The following is a 22168-nucleotide window of genomic DNA, read 5'->3' as shown; positions in this document are numbered from 1 at the left end:
TACACAACCCAAACCACTCAGAGACGCATCACTATATACTACAAACGGTACGCCCGATTCTGGTTGAGTCAACACTGGAGCCTCTGTCAACATCTTTTTCAACTGATCGAAACTCTGCTGACATTCGTCTGACCATATAAATTCAACATTCTTTTGTAGTAATCGAGTCAACGGTAAGGTAATCATTGAGAAATCTTTGACAAATCGGCGATAATAACCTGCCAATCCTAGAAAGCTCCGTACTTCAGTAACATTCTTTGGAACTTTCCAATTTACCACTGCCGCTATCTTACTTGGATCCACTCTTATTCCATCAGCTGATACAATATGACCCAAAAACGCAACTTCCTGAAGCCAAAATTCACATTTGCTGAATTTCGCATATAATTGTTTCTCCCGCAAAGTCTGTAATACAATCCTTAGATGTTGTGCATGTTCGGACTCTGTCTTTGAATAAATCAATATATCGTCAATGAACACAACCACAAATCTATCCAAATATGACTGAAAAATTCTATTCATCAAATCCATAAAAGCAGCAGGAGCATTGGTTAAACCAAATGGCATCACCAAAAATTCATAATGACCATATCGAGTTCGGAAGGCAGTTTTTGGCACATCACACTCTTTAACTTTCAACTGATAATACCCAGATCGAAGGTCTATCTTGGAAAATACTGCAGCACCTTTCAACTGATCAAACAGATCATCAATACGAGGCAAAGGATATTTATTCTTTACCGTTACCTTATTCAACTGCCTGTAATCTATACACAGTCTTAAAGAACCGTCCTTCTTTTTCACAAACAAGACAGGTGCTCCCCAAGGCGACATACTCGGTCTAATGAACCCTTTATCTAATAACTCCTGCAACTGCGCCTTCAACTCTTTTAACTCAGCTGGAGCCATTCTGTACGGTGTCACTGAGATAGGAGTTGTTCCGGGGATCACATCAATTACAAATTCAACTTCTCTATTAGGTGGTAGACCGGGTAACTCTTCAGGGAACACATCAGGAAATTCATTCACCACTGGCACTTGTTCGAGCTTTAAATCAGAACCCCGAGTATCAAGGATATAGGCCAAGAATGCTTCATTGCCTTTGCGTAATAATCTCTGAGCAGAGAGAGCTGAAATAATTCTGACTGTATCGCCCATGTTTTCTGACCCAACTGAGATTACATCTCCTGTTTGACATTTCAAACTGATTTGCTTATCACGACAATTCACCACCGCATCATGTCTCATTAACCAGTCCATCCCCAGAATAATGTCAAATTCCCGAAAGGGTAACAACATCAAATCAGCGGGGAATTCATAGCCTTTCACTTTAAGTGGACAATTACGACATATCAAATTAACCATCACACTATGACCTAATGGATTTGTAACTTGTGTATCAAATTCAGTGGACTCAACAAATAAATTCTTTTCAGATGCTAACATAGTACAAATATATGAATGAGTAGATCCAGGGTCTATCAATGCATAAACAATAACATCATAAAGATAGAAAGTACCAGCAATTACATCAGGAGCCGTAGCTTCTTCCCTTGCTCGAATGGCGTAGGTACGTGCTGGTGCTCTATTCTCTGATCGACCAACTGATTCCCTCGTACCCGAACGGGTAGTCCCTGTAGCACTGCTCTGGCCCGAACGTCTACTTCTTTGAGGAATGGTTCTCTGTATCTCTTTCTGTTCCACTTCATCTTTTTGCAGCCGGGGACAATCTCGAATAAGATGATCAGTAGCCCCACATTTATAACAAGCCCCCATCTTAGTCCTGCATTCTCCGAAATTATATCTTCCACAATATTGACACTTAGGTCGTGAAGCATTCTGAACACTGCTCACACTTGCTACAGGTCTATCGAATACCCTGAAATCAGATTGTCTTGGTCTATCTCTGCCCGATCTCCCCGAAACTGATGTAGTTCGATTAATTTCTTCTCTAGATTTCTTCACTGGAAAATCTGAAAATGACTTAGAAGCACCTCTTTTGAATGGCTCTTTACTTTTTCGATCCCGCTGCATTTTTCTGTTGTATACTTCTTCAAGCTTTTGAGCACGGTCTGACAGAACAACGAACTCTCGTATTTCATTACCCCCAATCATCATTCTAATTTCATCATTTAACCCTTCTTCAAACCGGATACACATTTCTTCTTCAGTAGGTACAATGTCTCGGGCATATTTGCTGAGGTAGACAAATTCTCTTTCATATTCAACTACTGATTTATTTCCCTGTCGTAGGTCGAGGAATTCCCTTTTCTTTTTATCCAAATACCGTCTGCCCACATATTTCTTCTTAAATTCATTTTGGAAAAATTCCCAAGAAATTTTCTCTGCCGGAACCACAACCTCGATCGTCTCCAACCAACTATAAGCTTCTTCTTTCAACAGAGACACAACACATCTTAAATAGTCATCTGGTGAGCAAGCCATTTCTTTAAAAATTCTTATCAAACTCTGTAACCAATATTCAGCTTTGACGGGATCATCATCAGTCCTTCCCCGAAATTCTTCGGCTCCAAGTTTTCTAAGCCTTTCCAATGGAGAACGCTTACTAGATTCAGTCGTTGTAGGAGGTAGAGGAGCAACCGGGGGTACCATCGATGGAGCAGTAGGGGGAGGAGGTGGTTCAGCCTGATTTCTTTCTTGCCTCATTTCAGTATACCACTGATTCATAATCCCATAAATCATATTCTTTAATTCATGCTCTCGCATTTGGGAAATCGGAACATCACTGCTTGCTCTTTGTTCAGAATTCTGTGCTCTACTGTTAACTTCTTCTTGATCAGTACGTTCAGGTATATTTGACATCTTTATAATCGGAGAGTATCTATAAAAATAACAAAGATTAGATCGGATCATACACATCACACTATCACAGATTTATATGGCATGTATTTCTAAACACTTTACACTTCACACATATTCCGAGGACCGGCTAAACCAGGCTCTGATACCAATAAAATGTAACACCCCTTACCCAATACCGTTGCCGGAGTCGAGCATGAGGCGTTACTTGACTTAACTTAAAAGTTCGGGGCATAAAAATTTACTTTCAAATTTAATTTCATCATTCATAATAAAGCTGTCCACCTGTACAGAAGTCACTAAAATAATTATAATTCAAGCTACGAAACTCGAAATTTATATCCGTAAATTTTCCCTGAAACTAGACTCATATATCTATTCACCATAAATTTTTAAGAATTTTTGCTTTAGCCAATTAGTACAGTTTATTAGTTGAAGTCTCCCCTGTTTCACTAATCGACTATCCTGACCACTCATCACTAAAATTTAATTATCTCTTATTAAAGGCTTCATATGGTGATTAAACTTATTTCTACTGAAAATAGACTCATTAAGGAATCTATACATATAAATTATAACTCATAATTCCTTCTGTACAATTTTTAATGAATTTCTAAAGTCAGAACAGGGGACTTCAAAAACATTCTTGCCCTGTTTCACTAAAATTCAAATATCTAAAAGTATATAATTCTTTTGCTTACTCAACTTCTTTTATATGAAAGTAGACTCTTTCAGCTTTAATTTCATATCTCACTCAACTTCTAATTCTATTTCCACTATTTTTGGTGATTTTTAAAAGTTACATCAATGCTGCTGTCCAAGAACTGCTCCATTGCAATTTTTTAAAAAAATTCAATATAACCCCTTTATAATTGTCTAACCTTCCCTGCAAATTTCAAATCACAACCAATTCCAGTATTTCATCTACTTCATTTAAATACTAATTAAGTTCAACCAATCAACCATTTCAAACTAAAAACATGTATATATGTCGATATCTAACGCAACCATAACATTCAAATTTACTTTTACTTCAATTCCCTATACATGCCATATAAATCCAAAAAGTTGCTTAACATAAACTACCGGAGTATATCTGGATAGTGTGATTCTTGATGTAGATCCGATCCTCCGAATGTATAAATACGTTAATCTACAAAAACAATAAACACACACATGTAAGCTTATAGAAAAGCTTAGTAAGTTCATAGGCATAAAACATAAATCTTACCAAACACTTGTACACTTATACAATATACACCATTACTAAATTTACCTGTCAACCACAATCTTTGGTGAGTTCCTTGGTATAAACTCACTACTACTTATTCTTTTACCATAATTCCTTTGGGCCCATTTGTCACTTACCATCCTTGACCAAAATTAAGGAACGGTTACGGAAAATTGAGTACTTCACTTTCACTTTGACATATGACCTCTTATCACTTGTCCTTGATCAGATAAGTGTAGCTAGGCTACCACTTATCACTTTGCCACTTGATCAGATAAGTGTAGCTGAAGCTACCACTTATCACTTTATCACTTGATCAGATAAGTGTAGCCACTTATCACTTTGTTTCTTGATCAGATAAGTGTAACCACTTATCACTTTGTTTCTTGATCAGATAAGTGTAGCCACTTATCACTTTGTTTCTTGATCAGAAGTACTCAAATCCGGTGTTCCACTTAATTTGATCATTTATTCGATTTTCACATTTTTATTTTATTCTCATTTCAACAATAAATACATTTCATCATACATTGTATAATTCATGAAATTAACATTTAATCATTAAATTTCAGCCATATGAACTTACCTGGATCGATTTGCAGAATTTGTAAAAGTTCAGGGACTAATCGGCTACTTTTTCTTTTCCTCGACTTGTTTCGGGTTCTCGATCTAAAATGCAAATTTATTCATTCATCAGCATTTAATTCAATTCTAATTCATTTCACAATTTATGCCCTTCAATTTTCGAAATTACACTTTTACCCCAAACTTTACAATTTTTACAATTTGATCCCTACTCAATTAACCCCTCAATTGATCTAATTTTTCTCAATTAACACCTTTCCAACTATTTTAGACTACTACATAGCCTTTCATACTCAAAACCGCAACACCAAACCTTAATTCCCAACTTTTTCACAATTAGGTCCCTAAAATCAATTTCTATCAAAATTACTTAATAAAATCATCATATAACAAAATTAAAGCTTCAATTCCATGTTTATTCATCATAAAAATCCAACACTCATCAATGGTAACTTTCAAAATCAGCCATGGAATCAAAAACTAATGAAATAATTAGTTGGACCTAATTGTAAAAGTATCAAAATCACAAAAATTAGAAGAAATAATCAAGAATTAAACTTACGTGATTCAAAAATATGAAAAACCAGCTTATTCCAGACCTCCTATGGCGTTTTTGCTGATAAATTGTGAAGAGATCTCTAGATTTTTCACTTTTGTCTTTGTTTTAAATGTTTAATTTGTTAAGTTTCCAATTTTGCCCCTGTTTCTCCTTACATTCTGCTGATTTTTTTTTTACCCAACCGTCCAGCCCATATAATTTGGGCCTAATTGCCTTTTAAATCCCTCCACTTTAGTCACTTAAGCTATTTAATCACAATTTAACAAATTTTACACTATTCCCAATTTAGTCCTTTTTAGTTAATTAACTATCCAAACGTTAAAATTTTCTAACGAAACTTTAATACCAACTCAATGACACTCTATAAATATTTATAAAAATATTTATGGCTCGGTTGAAAATCTTCGAGGTCTCGATACCTCGTTTTTTTATTTTAATTATTTTAATATTTATTCCTAGTACACTATTCACTATTTCAAAAATTTTCCTAACTTCACATTTAACTTATACTTACTAAATTTATAATATTTTCTACTCGTTTGTCAGATTTAGTGATCTCGAATCACCATTCCGACACCACTAAAAATTCAGGCTATTACATTTATGTTTCTACCCTTAGAGTTAACTTCTTCAATAGCCAAGACTAGCCATATTCCTATCTGGAATTTTAGGCGGCATAATAATCCTTCTGAGTATTTGAATCAAATGTCCACTTTGATTCTTTTATGGGATTACATGCTTGTTTAGATTATCTACTGAAGTAAGTTATGTTTCTCGCAATGTAAACATTCTTAAAGTGTCACTTATCATCAGTTTGTCACAATTTGAATCAATGAGTTAATATTTGCTTGTCACAATTTCGTTATGTATGCAAAATATGAAAGAAAAAAATCCACAAAAAGATATAATAGTCAAATGTGAAATTAACTTTATTCATTTATTCATCATTAAACACATAAAAAATAATTACATGTTTACTATAATATGGACACATTTCCGTACATTGTTTTCTTAATGTAATTTTACTTGTAGCTTGACTTTTTAAAGATAACTCATTCTTTTAAAGTAGATTTAAATAACACACTTCTCTAAAGTGGCTTTACCTCTTTAAGGTAGCACGCTTCTTTAAAGCGAACTTAGATTGCACACTTCTTTAAAGTGGTTTTACTTCTTAAAGGTAATAATAAAATATATATTGATGCATTTGTTTGAAAATTATTTTTGAAATTAAACATAATATTTCTTTAAATGTCTCGCATTCCGTGTGAAAGGTATAATTTTATCATTCATTCCATCTAATCTATATAAGGTCCCAAGCCTAAAACCTCTATAACTTTGTATAGGTCCTCCCAACTTGGTGTCATTTTTCCTCTTTTTGCAGTCGATTTGCTTGCTTCTAAGTTTCGCATCACCTTCAACTTAGAATTGTTTATTTCTCACTTTTGAATTATAATATTGGAGTACTTTTTGATTCTTAGCTTCCAATCAAATTTCAACTTGCTCTTGAGTTTCCTTTACCATATCCAAATTGGCTTTCAATAACTTCTGCAACATCATAATGCGTAACTCGATGTATTTGGAGTCCAATTTCTACTGGGATTATTACTTTCGTGCCAAACTTCAAATTAAATGGAGTTTTTTTCTATTTCGCAGTAACATAACATAGAGTTTCTAAAATCATTGACAATACATTCAACAATTCTATATTATCAATGACTACATGAAACCATATCTTACCTGTTCCAGTATGAGATGTGGTTATTAAGGCCCAGAATATATATGACAATTCATCCACCCACATTCCTTTGGTATTTCTTATTTTCTTTTTTTTATCCTTGAAGAATTTTCTTGTTGGTTGTCTTTGCTTGTCCATTAATTTGTGGTATTTTTACCGAACTTTGAGCCAGCGATATATGCAAAATAGAGCAAAAGTCCTTAAACTTTCCTAAAAATTGTGTACCATTATTAGTGATACTGAGGTTTGGAATTTCATAGTAACAAATGATAAATTTCTCGATAAAATTTTCCATATTTTTTTTATTGTCATTAATGCTTCAGCTTCTATCCATTTGGTAAAGTAATCAATGGCGACCACTATAAACTTCTTCTAAGCTATTTCCATTGAAAAAGGTCCCAAAATATCAATTCCTCAAGTTGAAAAGGGCCATGGACTATTTATCGATTAGAGAGGTTCTGTTGGTTGTCCTGGGACCGATAAAAGCTTTTAACATGGTTCGTATTTTAAAACTAGTTCTACAACATCCCTCTGAATAGTTGGTCAATAGTATCATTAACGCAAAACCTTATGAGCCAACGCGTGCGAACCTAGATGATGCCCGCATATCCCTTCACACATCTCTCTAAATACATAATCTACTTTTGATGGTGTGAGACATCTTAAAAGGGATGAGCATAACCCTTTCTATATAAGGTACCATTTTTAAGATGTAACTGTGCATTATCTTTATACTAAACCAAAACTTATCATAACTATAAATTAAATAACTTAAAGTATTTAAAGTTTATTTTAGGCATACTTGGCTATTTTTTGTCGAAGTGTAATTTGTGCCTTTCAATCGTTTAGCTATTCTCGATTTGCCAAATATTTGAATATAGTTCTCATCCAAGTCTCACAATCGTTAATTTTGTAAATTTGTTGTGCAGATGTGTAACTTGGATGTTCTCCGTATTGCAACAAAAATTTTCCTTTCTTTTAAATTTCTAAGGATGTCCTTAACTTAGAGAGAGCATCCGCTCGAATATTATTTGTCCTTAGTACTTGTTGTATCTCATAAGTTTGAGTTTAGATAACATCCTTGTAATACGCTAAAAACTTGTAAATGATAGATAAATAGAGTTACAAAATATGAATTAATAAATAAATAAATCATATTTAACTTGACTTGACACCAAGTTGTGATATTTCACAAAATTGGATGACAAACTTCATACTCCCTGAACTATTGTTTAGTGACTAATTGAGAATCTATGAATATTTGTAGTTTTTTACCTGCTAATCTTTCTGCTAACTCTAGCCTTGCCACCAAAAACTCATATTGCAGCATGGTTTGCTACTAAAAATGCAAAAATCAATGCATATTGTCACTCCTCCTTACCTTGAGGATCCACCAATATATTCCAGCTCCTAATTCACCGTTCCCCTTATCTACATGCAATTTTCAAGGTGAAATACGAACTTTATGAGTTTGAACTTGAGAAAACCTGCTACTTCAACGATTTTATTAAAGTTGCCTTCAGTTTGAAATTTAGCAAAAATAGGTTAATAATCTACCAAATGGTTGGAAAAAATACATTCTACCAAGAAGTTCGTAAGTACTTGTGCTTTTACCATTTTTCTTGGAAAAAATTCCAGCCCAAATTTACTCAATTCTATACCCCACTTCAACATATGACCCTGAACACCCATTTTGTTGAGAATCTCCTTTAAAGGTTGGTTAGATAAAAAAAATTATATGATGAGCCTAAAAATACTGTCACAACTTCCTTGCAACCACCACCAACGCAAAAACTAACTTTTCAATTCAAGAATATTCAAGTTCAGCAGTTTGAAGCACCTTGCTGACATAATACATCGGGTTCTGCTATGACCCCTCCTCTTTAACCAATACTGAAGCTATTTTTTCATCTGTTTTAGCTAGTTATAAACAAAGAATATTTCTTATGAGAGGCAAAGTTAACAAAAGGGGTATGGTGAGATAGACTTCCAATTGCTCAAAGGAATGTTAGCATTCATCAATCATCTAGAATAGGGCCTTGAAGAAGGTAAACATTTGTCAAGGTTTCTTGTGCAAATAAGCTTTTCTCTTGGTGTTGGATCTAGCCCATTCTTTATTATCACCAATTATCACATTAATAACCCCTATTGGGACCTGCTTACCTTTTAATTTATCTGCTTCTTGTGAACCTCAAGAATTATCATCTCTAATTCTGTGACCATAATGTTGCATTGTCTAGCAACAAACCATTGCAATTGTCCTCTATAAACAACAGATTTAATAACATCTCTTAAACGAATGCAATCATCTATTACATGCCTCTTTGTCATGGTGGAAATCACATTCATCCATTGAATTATCTCTATGAATGCTAAGTCTTGAAGAAGGTAGAGGCTTCATGATTCCTTAATGCTCTACTTGACTTAAAATTTGTGTTGGAGTCGTTGTCAAGTCATGGTAGGATTGAAATTGATTATACGAAGCCCTTTACTATCATTGCTAACTTTTTTGATAACCTCTATCTGTCATCATCTGCCCTTGGTAACCTTGAGAGTCACTGGAAGGATATCCCTATTACCCCTGAGTATAAATGTTGAGAACGAATTCTTCCAACTCTATCATGCAATTGAGATCTACCTCGTTGAGAATTGTAGAAGTCTCTTGAGGTTTGCACAATAGTTCACAACGCTTGCAACTTGGTTTTTTTTTTGATTCATCATTTTCAACGAGTATGTGAGCCTTCTCATATAATGCTGACAAGTTAGGTTGGGGGCTTATCAATTAAATTATGTTTCAAAAATTGGTAACTTGTCCCAAAAATGAAAGCTTGAACAACGAATTCTTCAGTGACATCTTTTGTAGCCATAATTGCTGCATTGAAGCTTTTCACAAAATCTCTTAAATGTCCGTCCTCACGTTGCTTGATGAATATGAGGTAAATAGAGAATTGCTTCAATGTTTTGTTCATCAAGAACCTGCTCATAAATAGGTTTCATAACTGCTCAAAACTCAAAATTGAATATTATGGCAATTGCAAATACCGCGCATGGGTCGAGTCTTTAAGTGTCATTGAAAATGCCCTACTCTTAACTTCATCTGAAGCCCCAAATATATTCATATGATTCACATAATGCGCTAAATGGTCTTAAGGGTCTCCTCGACCATTATACATCATTTTAAGAAATTTGGATACGGGGGAAACATGATGTCATAGTATCTTTTTAGCTAGGGGCTCTTTTTTATACTTCTTCGATAATCCAGAGGATTCCATTTCTTGGAAATCCTGTAAATGTTTTTCTAACTTCTCTACTTTTTGTTCCAAAGTATTTTGACTAGCATAGTTATAACTATCATCATCATCCTCATCATAACTATCAGCTCTATCATCTATATCAGCATACTTATCTACTAAATTCTCATTATCTTAGCCTGTACGTTGTCAATCTGACTTAGAATAAATGGATTCTTCCATTCTACGCTTGAGATTTTACTCCTAATTCATCCTGTTTCCTTTAAGCTCATCAATGAGCTTTTTGTTTCTTTTATTTCTCTTATGCGCTTATCTTTGCCTTTCCATTTGGTCTTGGATAAATTTCAGTTGTTTTTCATATTTCTTTTGTTGAGAAGACATTTCCTCTATAATCCTTATTCGTTCTTGCATATCCACATATTTTTTACTATCAGACTAGTGATATTGGGACCTTTGATCCATTGGTGATGCTCTGACATGGTGCTAGTTTTGGTATTATAATATCATGGGCAATATTGATAAAACTACTGGTATGGATTTTGCTAATAAGATTTTTTTTCATTTTGGTTTTGTAGGATTGTGTTTTGGTTGCCATGCAATGGGTCTAAATGTTAGGTTGTTCTAGCTTGATTAACATTTGCTTCTGTGTTGTGATCGGCAAGATCACTAAGTTGGTTATTGGCTTGGTCAAACACTGTACTAAGAGGATCATTGACACCTAAATTCGACATAGTTTGTCCATACTCACCATACCAATTGTTGATCAATGAGGTGAACAAAAGGAAGAAGATGTTGGTTTGATGAAGAAATGAAGGAATGTGAAGGTTGGAAGGAATTTTTAGTCTTATAGAGATAGTTCAGAGGTTCAGTGCGGGAAGTATATGAGAATAAACATGTGTTAGTTGTTTGCATGATTCTTTTATAGTGAGGGACAAACTTAGCTACGTGTCCTAAGATTGTTGATAAGGAAGTCTAATTTGATACCCTTGAAGTGACGGTGATGTGGAGTCTTAGGATGAGACATGTTAGGATGACTAGCAATCAATTACATTAGGTCTTTACGTGGTCCTCAGATTACTTCAGCGGAGGTGGATAGTTCTAAAGTTCTCCATGTAACGACCTGATCGTCACAAGTGTCGAAAAGTGTATTTTCGAGACTCCGTTACCCTAAATCAGACTCGTAAATATTTTAAATATTTACGAAGTTAGTTGTGTAGTTAATTAGGTTTTGGTTAGGTGAATTTGCATGAATTAAGAGTAATTAAGTATAAGGACTAAATTGCATAAAGGGTAAAAGTTGAATTATATATTAAATAAAAAATTAAAAGGGCTAAAGAAGTAATTTTGCCATAGATATAAATGAGGCTGCATAAGGGTGAAATTATTATAAAATTTTAAGTTAAAATATATATTATAATATGTTACTTAATATTTAAGTAAATATATATAATATAATAATAATAAAGTAAATATAATAAAACAAAACAAATAAGTAAATGAATAAAGAAACAAACAAACAAAACGAAACAGAAATGAAAGAAAGAAAAAAAAAAGGAAAAAAAGAAAGAAAGGAGAAAGACAATGCTAGGGTTTCAAAGTTTCCAAGTTCAATTGGTTAGTCAATTTAGTCTCTTTTCTTGTAATTTTTATGTTTTTGGAATTCCGGTGTTAAATACTACCCAAACTATATCGAAATTTTAGCAATTATTGAGTTTTTAAATGTTGTTAATGTTGAATAATTTTAGTATTAGGGACTAAATTGATAGATTTTTAAGTTAGGAATGAAAAAGGATTAATTGTAGAATAAATTGTAAATTTTGAGTAGACTAAATTGTGAAAATTTCAAAATTTAGGGATTTAAGTGAAAATAGGAGTTAAATTTAGTTTAAAGTGAAATTTGTATAAAAATATATGATTAATTGTAAATAAATAAAGTTCATCTCGATTTAGGGACTAAATTGAAATTTAGGCAAATATTAAGTCAAAAATTGAAATATTCAATATGAAATGGAATTGTGTTATATTGATGATTTTTAATTGTTTTAATTCTGTAGCTAACGTCGTACCGGAATCCTCGACTAAAAAAGGGAAAGATAAAGTCGACATTGAATAGCTCGAAATTTTTTATTTGTATTTCTATAATCCGAAACTAGTTATTAATTGTTGTATTTAATACATATGGTAAGTGTTGAGGTGATCATTCGACACTTTGACATTGAATTGAATTAAAAGTTGATTGAATGGATTGAATTGATATATATTATGAACATATTGATTATTTGAATTGAAATGAATATTAATGTGAAATTTGAATATTGGATATTTGTTGCATTTGGAGAGTGGACTGAAACCCTATTAACTGTATCAGGCTGAGTTGGATATAGATGACATACCATAGGATTGGAATAGTTCAAGGATTTCTTCGACTTCGAGTTGATGAGGCACTGGATGCCCTTTACTTCAGTTTAACCGATGAGACACTAGGTGTCAATTTACTACTTCGGATTTATTCGATAAGACACTGGGTGTCAATTTACTACTTCGAATTATCCGATGAGGCACTGGGTTCCAAACTAGTGTGTTGGTTGGATCCGTATATCCGTCTGAGTCTGAGTTGTATTAATAGGGGTAAATAAATAATAAAGTTCTATAATTGATATTGAAATGGCGTGGTATGAGAAATGGAAGTGATATAGTGAATTGAAAATAGAATGTGAAATATGTTGGCAATACATGGAATATATGAGTTATATACTCATGAATTGAGTATGGTATGAAATGATGTATTCATGAATTGAGTATTGCATGACTGATGTCATTGTACGAATAAATATGGTTTGATATGTGAATAACCATTTATATAGCAATTGTGTGAATTAGGATATTGTTTAATAAATGAAAAACGATAGTTATGATACTAGACATTAATATGTCCTTATAATTTAATTGCGCCTATTATATTATCTTGTCTTTAAATATTTGGATTATAGAAATACCACTGAGTTTTTACTCAGCATACGGTTTTGTTTTCTATGCGTAGATTAGGTACAGTGATTTTGAAGAGTTGTAATTGAGGTTGTGAGCATCCATCTCATCACATCTCCAAGTGCCAAGAGGGTATGTTTCAAAATTTTGAATAGAATTGCATGTACTTAGGAAGATCAAGTGTGCTCCAAGTAGTAGGGACTAAAATATAAGTTATAAAAACTTTATTTTTTTTAATGTTCAAATATATTAATGATTAGCAAAATCAATTTGGCACCAAATGTAATATCCCTATATCAGGTTTCTTGGGTCGAACCGAGTATAGGGGTGTTACACGCCATGTTGTGGTTCACAAACCAAATGTTGGTTCGCGAACTAGTTATGGGTTCGCGGTACGATAGATTCCATTGGAAGACACGTGCCAAGCTCTTTATGGTTGTTATGTGAGGTTTATAAGGTTTGCTACACAAGGTATGCCAAATATAAATGATGGAATTGTATTAAACCAATCTATTAGAAATTTACTAGCATTGGTGACAAAATAACTACACTACAAGCACTAGATTCCAATAAAGAAATTGTAGTATTTTATCACTGATAGAAGGTTAAATTACACGAGAATTTATTGCTATTTTTACCCTCTCATCTTCATATTTTTATAATTTAGTTGTTTTAAAACAACTAAAAATTCTATCTCATGCTTATGTGTGTGAAATCTACATATTTATAGTATAATGGTGTTTAAAAATAATATGTAATAAATAATTAATCATATAATTTGAAATTGATTAATAACAACAAATTCAATATGTACAATATTAAAATGAAAAAAATTAGATTAAATTGTGAGTAAAACAAACTTTAAACACGTAAATTCATCAGATTAAAAATATTAAATACATTACAATTATTTATCATGTTGTCTTTCACCTTGAGTTGATATCGAGTTAACTTGTGACACCAATACAATTTAATAGAGATAATAAAGTGTCCATAATTAAATTAAAATGTACAAAATTGTTTAAGATAAAGTTTTAATTGAGTGGTATAGTTAAAGTTTTATTAACTCAAATGTCGTGAGTTCATATCTCGTCAAATGTAAAATTTTAATTGTTTTTATTAAAAAAACTAAAATATCTTTAAATTAATATAACTTATTTTAAATGCGAAAGGACTTTTTTATAATTTCTCAAACTAGTTACTACTCGATTGACTTGTGATACCTACTTAATTAGAGATTAAATAATAGTATAGATATATAATTAATAGAAATAATAAAATATGCATCATACAATTAAAATATAAATATTATATTTAAATAAAATTTTGAGTAAATAATAAAATTAATATTTATTGATGAAAGTAGCACAAGTTTAAATCCTACCAAATATAATATATATATTAACAAGTTTCATATGATATTTGATTAGTGGAGGACACTGATAAACCAATAATCCATAAAATATCCAAATATGGTATTAGATTTGGATCAAGTAGAGGTACATCGCTTATTTTTGTGTAAATCGATGGATTCCCTCATATCATAAACCTGCAATATTCTATTTGCGTGGCCTAGGCAGTGGGCATTTGGTAGGAAGTGGAGCCCCGCAAAGCAATGGATTCCCCTCATAAATGGAGGAATCATTAAATCTTGGCGAAAAAGGAATGCTTCCAGAAAGGTTGTTGTATGACAAGTTCAATCGAGTCAAAGAAGCTACAGATGTCAAGCTTTTGGGGATCGCTCCTGAAAGATGGTTGTGTGACAGATCCAAGATGCGCAGTGCAAGCAGGTTTGTCATCTCATAAGGGATTTCACCTGTAAGATTATTCCCTGACAGCTCTATGCTATTCACGTTTGCCACTACGTTGCTGTATTCAGGATCTCTTCCTCTTGTTACCTCCCTTATTAGCCTTTGGAACACCTCGCTACCCTCTCCATGGACCAGGTCGCTCAGATTACCAATACAATGGATTAGAGGTGTAATGGAATAGAGGTGTAATAGCAAATCAACTGTTTGGTTGAATGTAATGGAATAGAGGCGTAATAATAATTTTGTATTTGGTTGAATGGAATAGAAGTGTAATAGCATAATGGAAAAAACTAAAATAACTAGAATACCCTTAGCATAAATTTGTTTTGATAAATGATTATTGTTATTGTTATTTAAATTTTAATAAGATTATTATTATCAATAATAAATAATTTAATCATATTTAAACATAATTATTATTAAATATATTATAATTAAAATATATAATTTAATAAAATTCTTAATAATCAATATTCTTATATGAATTTACTCAAATCATAATATATGATACTATAAAATTTACTAAAATCATAATACATAATACTATAAAATATAATTTAAAATAATTATTATTAAATATAATTTAATAAAAATATATAATTCCCCCCACGTTATTTGGAGATACAGGATACGAAACGAATTAATTGTTTGACTAATCAAGGGACTGATTTTGTTTAGCCATAAAATACATCAATATATATATTTATGTAATGAGAGTTTTTCATTTACATCCGAGTTTAAACTTTTAATGGGAGAAAAATTATCAAATTTAATTAAACCAAAAAAAAAATAAAACTTTAATGAGAAAAAAATTCCAAAAAGATCTAACTCTACAAAAAGAAATAAAATATCAAACTGTTTTACTTAATTAATCAGATTGCTTTGCGTTGAGATCTTATTTATCTTTCAATTTCCAGAGCTAAAATAGATCAAGAGTGCTGAATTAAATTCCTCGTTCATGAAAAGTAAAGCAGAGATTACTGAAGTTACCAAAAACAATTAAATTAAAATACAGTATTTAAAACAAATGGCGACAATAGATCAAACGATGCCATTAACTATTAAGTGCTTAAAGAACACCATATCCCTCAGAAAACAATACATTAGAAAAACTAGAATTCCATACTGTCTTAAAAAGTTCCCAACAACATGACATGACATGAAATGAAATGAATAAACACCATTTAGAAAAGAGATGTTCCCTTCCCCTTCTTGTCGCCACCAATTTCAAAATGCTTGCACCTCTGCAACAACACAAGACACAAACACCAACACATTAGCTCATCAAGCAAACACATTGGTCAACAAAGGTTTTTTCTCAATGCACAAACCTTGATTGGATGCTGGGATACATGCTTGCAACCCTGGCATTGCAGCCTCAGCACAATCTTCTTGGTGGTCTTGGCCTATTCAAACCATACAATGCCATTAATATTATATAACATGCTAGGAGTCTTGACAAATAGCAATGATCAGAATGACAAAATGAGTTAACACTTGGTACTAACTAGTACCAGAAGATGCAACATAAGATATTAGATCCTCTCTCGGTGTATCAAGAAATAGCAATAGCTAAACATCCTTTACTAACTAGTATCAGAAGATGCAGCATAAGAATTCTAGATATTTTGGTTATATAACTAAACACCAAGCAAGATATAAAAGACAAGTGAAGAGGAATTACCTTCTTGTGGAACACTGGTTTGGTCTGACCACCATAACCTGATTTTTTAAAGCAAATTTCTACTGCATTTTTAATGCCAATTTGATGTTCTTAACCAACTGCCATTAAACATTTACAAGAAAAAGAGAGAGTCGGCTGTTAATTAATAATAACCAATTAAATAATCATGCAGAGCTTAGTTACGCAATATTTATTGCGTCATTAGGGAATATATTGACCTAAGCAAACCTTGTATTCATCAAGCTAAGGCTGAAGATATCTATGCATTAATTTCAACCCCATAGTGTGGCATTGAAAGGGTTCTGAGCATGTTAACAGACTGATTTGATTATTGATGCAAGAACGAAAATGATAAGAATCGGGTTGAAAAACAGGTAGTATAATCCATGACCAAGCAACAGAATGTGAATCCCATGCTGCGAAATGTAATAAGACCATGTTTTTGCATGGGATAAGCAAACCAGATCGCATACATAAACCTTAAGACATAACATTGCAACAAAGTATAATCATCTAGGCCTATTGAATAGAGGTTTGATTCTACAAGAATGAATATGGTGCAACTTTATGACAAAAACTTGATTGCGATTTCAAGCTGCATATAAAGCAAGCAAAGAAGCAGAATTGGGTCTAACTGACCATAGTGCAGTGTCATAGTGAACATGTAGAAAGCTTCATAGCTTCCAACTTCATCCGGGTTCAAAAATTAACAGCCTTAGCATAAAAACATGCCTAATATGCCACAAAAGTGAGAACCCTATAGGCCTAGACTAAGGTCATGCAACTGAAAGCTGCAATAGAAGAAGCTGAAACCTATACTAGATGATAAGATAAAACCGATATACGATTTGTACGAGCAACGGTATAAACAAGTCATCAAGTGAAAGCATTACAAATTGTTCTCTATCAGCAAACATGAAAACTTGCTCTAATGAAAGCATTGTTGCAAACGGTTTAAACACGAAAATAGAATATTCGTTGCAACCCCATGGTACAAATATGTTTCAAACAAAACCGAATAGTAAACGGGGAACAGATTCTGTCTTGCAATGAACATGTAAGGCATATATCGAATCGACGTAAACGACATAATGTATGAATTATGATACAATATAACAAAGGATAAGCAAAACAAAGGATAACCAAAGTAACATGAATACAAACAAGCAAAATAGAAGCAATTCATTCAAACTTAAATGGAAATAATTTAGCATATATCATCTATGCTAGTTGATCAAATGGAAATAATTTAGCATGTCAGAGGAGAGGACCTAACATTCTTTAGGGCCTAAGATGAAACTTAAATGATATATGACTATGCATGCCAGGAATTTTAACATTATTTCTACTTTTATGTTACTAAAACCTTGTCCCTCAGAGAATTTTGCTATTTTGATCAGGTGACAGCAAGCAAATTAGATCAGTCCCAGCCTTTAGAAGACAATTCTAACTCAATTTCAAACAATGGAATGCACTAAATCGAAATTTTAAACTAAATAAATTTAAAACACTAATCAGGAAACATAGATAAACATCTGAAGCGTAAAAATTAAAGGAAAGGAGACAAGGTATTCTCACTGGTAGTAGAGGCGCAGGCGGCGGTGCTGGAAGTTCAAATCTGTGAAAGTGATGAAATTTTTGGGTCCTGATAAAAAAAAGAGCAAAAACGTATGAGAAGATGGAGCTGAGGGCAAAAATCAGTTTTAAGTTTACCTCTGCAATCAATGGAAGGAAAACGTCGGAGAGGATGAAGCTTGATGAGGGCAGAAAAAGATTACCTCCCTTCCCGCTACTGTTTCTCAGTCGTTGCAAGAAGCGGAAGAATGGTGAAGCCCTTTGGCTGTCAGCGTACCTTTGGTTGGAAGAAGATGAAGGCGAATCGATTTGGCTGGAAGAATATGTGAAAACGTGAAGGTGAATCGATTCGGCTTGATTTGAGGATATGAAATCGACGGGAAATTTTTGGGGAGAAGAAGGCAGGTTATTTTGATCTCAAAATTAAAGAAGAAAACGGTGAATAGCTATTACAAACTAAAACCCAGGAATACCTATTACAGCTGCTGAGGGAATAGGCAAGGAATAGCAAAACCTCCGATTAGGTAAACGGTGAACCAAACGGCGTATTAGGTGGGGCCACCGAATCGGGGTGTAATGGATTAGCCATTACACCCAACCAAACATGGTGTTAGGAATGGGACCTGAAATTTTGTTTTGGGAAAGATCTAATATGTGCAGATTTTGTAGCCTGCAAACCTGATCAGGTATTCTCCCACTTAGAAGGTTTGAGCCAAGACGTAGCATGAATAAGGATGACATATATTGTACCCACAAAGGGAGACTCCCCGAAATTTTATTCCCTCCGAGGTCCATGCTTGTCAAACCGGTGCAGTTTCGTAGAGAAGAAGGGATTTCCCCATCCAGATTGTTGTTGCTCAACAACAGCACACTTAGAGAAGGCAGGAAACCGAAGGAATTTGGGATGTTCCCCGTCAAACTGTTATTTGATATATCTATTCCCCATAACATTAATCGATGCCAACAGTTGGGGAGTTCTCCACTCAACTTGTTGTTCCTTAGAGAAATAATGTTGAGCCCCTCTATATCACACATGGATGGTGGGATTCTCCCACTCAGATGATTCCTAGAAACATATAATTTCTGCAATCTAGGCATCAAGGCCCCAATATTTTCAGGTATTGGCCCTGAAAACGAATTTTCATCGAGGATTACATCGGTTGCATTAGTGGACCAAGAAGGGAAAGGACCCTCAAAGTTATTGTAACTCAGATCGATGAGATTCAAATATGGATAATTTAAGTGGCGTGGCAACTCCCCCCTGATTTGATCTTGAGATAGAACCAAATAAGTGAGTTGAGCAGACAGTTGGGAAAACCATTTCCCTGGTATGGTGCCAGATATGGAAACATTTTTTAAGACGACAGAGGTAAGTTCATTTTGAACTTGAAGCCATACGGGAAATGAGGGACCTATCATGCAGTTTTCAAGTTGGATAGACTTGAGTTTGAAAGGAGGAAACCATCCATGCGACGCACTGAAAGCCAAGGACCTCGTTGGCTCTGTTGTGAGACGAACATGCTGCAGCTTTCTTAGATTCATGAAGTGGGTTTCTTTTAGAATACCCTTCCAAGAATTTGCCATAAGGTTCATGTCAACTATCCCAGAAAGTTGCCCAAGGCTTTCAGGAATTGTACCATTCATGGTGTTATATGACAGGTCTAATACTCTCAGTGCTGACAAGCTTCCTATTGATGATGGAATTGAACCCCAGAAAGAGTTGCTGGAGAGATCTAGGTGTTGTAAATGTTTAAGCAATCCTAATGACTCGGGCAGTTCCCCTGTCAATGAGTTGGAACTTAGATCCAGTGACTCTAACTTACTGTTTGGGTTACTTGAGAAACCACTAAAAAGCCCATAAATGTCACCATGGAAATTGTTTGCAGAAAGATCTAGGAGCTGTAGTTTGCTAAGGTTGCCAAGTAATCCAGGAATTTGACCCTCGAGGTTCAAATTATCAGACAAATCAAGGACTTGGAGATTCTTGAGGTTTGCAAATTCAGCAGGAATTGAACCGCTGAAAAAGTCCCATGTCAGATATAGTTCTGTGAGACCAGTAAGATTGAACAACCATGGGGGAATTAAAGAGTTGAAAGAATTCTCCGACAAATCAAGAACTGAAAGTGACGTGAAGTTAATGGATGGCAATGTCAGTGGTAAACCTTTAAGTTCACACCAGTGTAAGCGCAGGTGTACCAATGAGGGAAGCATATTAAATGTTTGCAACCAATGGTCACCTATGCTATCGAGTTTGACAAATCCCAGGTTTATATATTTTAAAGAAGAGAGAGGTGTAAGCCATTCCAGACTCTGTGAACGCAACTCCCTGGGACCTGTATTGCTGTAGGAGTCTGCATAGAGGTCCAGATACTGCAAATTTGACAAATTCCCAAGAGAAGCTGGAATCTCTCCAGCAAAAGAAGCATAAGAGAGATTGAGATATCTCAAATTTTTTAGCTCACCGAAGAAACCGGGAATTTCAAGCCCTTCAAAATCGTTCAGGCTTAGGTCCAGAGAAGTGAGATATTCCAAACGAATCAAAGACGGGTTGATCTTACCTCCCAAACAGGAGCGTTTATATGTTGGTGGATCAACAGCACCGATTAAGTGGTAAGGGTTTCTAAGGTCGAGCTTTGTGACACGTCCTGTTTGGTTGTGGCACTTGATGCCTTCCCATGTACAACAATCTTCGCCAATCCAGGAAGAGAGCCTGCCAGAAGGGTCGGTGAGACCTTCTCTAAGGACCACAAGTGCTCTTCTGTCGGTGTCTGTGCATTTGATATCAGTGGAACAAAGCACAAACTTAGAATTCGAATAGAGAAGGAAAAGCGAAAGCAAAAAGGAAACAACAAGAGGGTAAGTTGAGCTGAAATTAGGCTTGTTTGCCATACCAATAGAGTGCAGACGAATTGGTTGAGTCCAGCAATTTATGAGCGATTGGCAGCTGAGTGGAAGGGGGTGCTTTTTGTCCATTATTACTAGTAGCAGCACATATAATTAGTGGGGCGGTCAGCGGTGTGAATTGTGGACTTGGAAATCAGCATCATCACTTATCACTCTTAATTGCCTGCCTCTTCGACAACTCCAGAGGCAAGACTCAACAGTGACACGGCGCCGGTAGCAGCAGCATGAGAATGCATGGCAAACAGCCTTCCATTGTCAGAATTTCCAGATGGATCATGTTCCATGACCACATTGGTATGCCAACCTATTGTTAAGCCTGTTAAACTTTTATTTTTAATAATGAACCCCAATTATAAATTTACTTGGATATTGAATAAAAAAACCAACTTTGGGTAGTGTTGAAGGGCCCAATTTGATTTGGGAATGGTGGGATTCCGTTTTTGGTATTAAAATCCCACTTTAACTTGGGTAAAGCAGACCTCGTTTCTTGGCTTAAAGCTCATTAAGATTTTGTTTGCAATTTTCTTGTTTGAGATTTAGGGTGTGTTTAGTATTGTTTTTAAGAAGCATTTTTAGATAATGGCATTTCTAAATACTTTATTTTTTGAAAGAAAAATACTTCTTTCAAATAAAAAATGGACCCAAAAACACTTTTGAGAAATATTCTTAAATTAAGTCTTAGTAACCTTTAGGGAAATTTCTTGGAGATCCAATATGAGAGGTTATTTTGGAGAGAGAACAGTGAGTTAAAAAAGAAGAAGAAGAAGAAGAAAATGAAAATTAAAAAAAAAAAAGCCTTTTCTGTTCAGAAGTTAGGAAGCTTCCAGAGCCGGTTCAATCCAGACTGGTTCTCCCAGCCTGAGCAGTTCAACAGAAAAACCAGAATTAGTGGCCCAAGCCCGTTCTGTCCAGACCAGTGTGCGGCCTGAATCAACAACAGACCAGGCCTTGTTACTCCTTCAATTTGGATCTAGTCTCTAGATCCATTGGGTATACATTTAGATATTTATATAATTATTACTATATTT

General features: G+C 34.1%; 2 protein-coding genes across 5 annotated transcripts; both read right to left on the bottom strand.

The window, feature by feature from the left end:
- Positions 1-14679: 14679 nt before the first annotated feature.
- LOC107945279 (receptor-like protein EIX1) lies at positions 14680-21883 on the bottom strand. Of its 4 annotated transcripts, none has more exons than XR_005922306.1 (4): positions 21128-21883; positions 18375-21004; positions 18240-18306; positions 16711-16759 (listed from the first exon to the last, which is right to left on the bottom strand). XR_005922306.1 is itself a non-coding variant. In XM_016879231.2 (3 exons), exons 1-3 carry the CDS (start codon positions 21207-21209, stop codon positions 14726-14728), a joined length of 2649 nt encoding a protein of 882 aa, XP_016734720.2. In that variant the 5' UTR covers positions 21210-21883; the 3' UTR covers positions 14680-14725. The 4 variants fall into 4 exon arrangements, 1 of the variants encoding a protein (XP_016734720.2); XR_005922305.1 differs by having other exon boundaries at positions 18440-21004; XM_016879231.2 differs by lacking the exons at positions 16711-16759; positions 18240-18306 and adding an exon at positions 14680-15135 and having other exon boundaries at positions 18848-21004.
- Positions 15959-17316, bottom strand: LOC107908054 (60S ribosomal protein L44-like). Its single transcript, XM_016835328.2, has 4 exons — positions 17301-17316; positions 16662-16750; positions 16309-16383; positions 15959-16221 (listed from the first exon to the last, which is right to left on the bottom strand). Exons 1-4 carry the CDS (start codon positions 17314-17316, stop codon positions 16162-16164), a joined length of 240 nt encoding a protein of 79 aa, XP_016690817.1. The 3' UTR covers positions 15959-16161.
- Positions 21884-22168: the final 285 nt, after the last annotated feature.

This window comes from Gossypium hirsutum, chromosome D12 (genome assembly GCF_007990345.1).
Source record: "Gossypium hirsutum isolate 1008001.06 chromosome D12, Gossypium_hirsutum_v2.1, whole genome shotgun sequence".
Lineage (NCBI taxonomy): Eukaryota > Viridiplantae > Streptophyta > Magnoliopsida > Malvales > Malvaceae > Gossypium > Gossypium hirsutum.
This window is presented reverse-complemented; position numbering and strand designations above follow the sequence as displayed.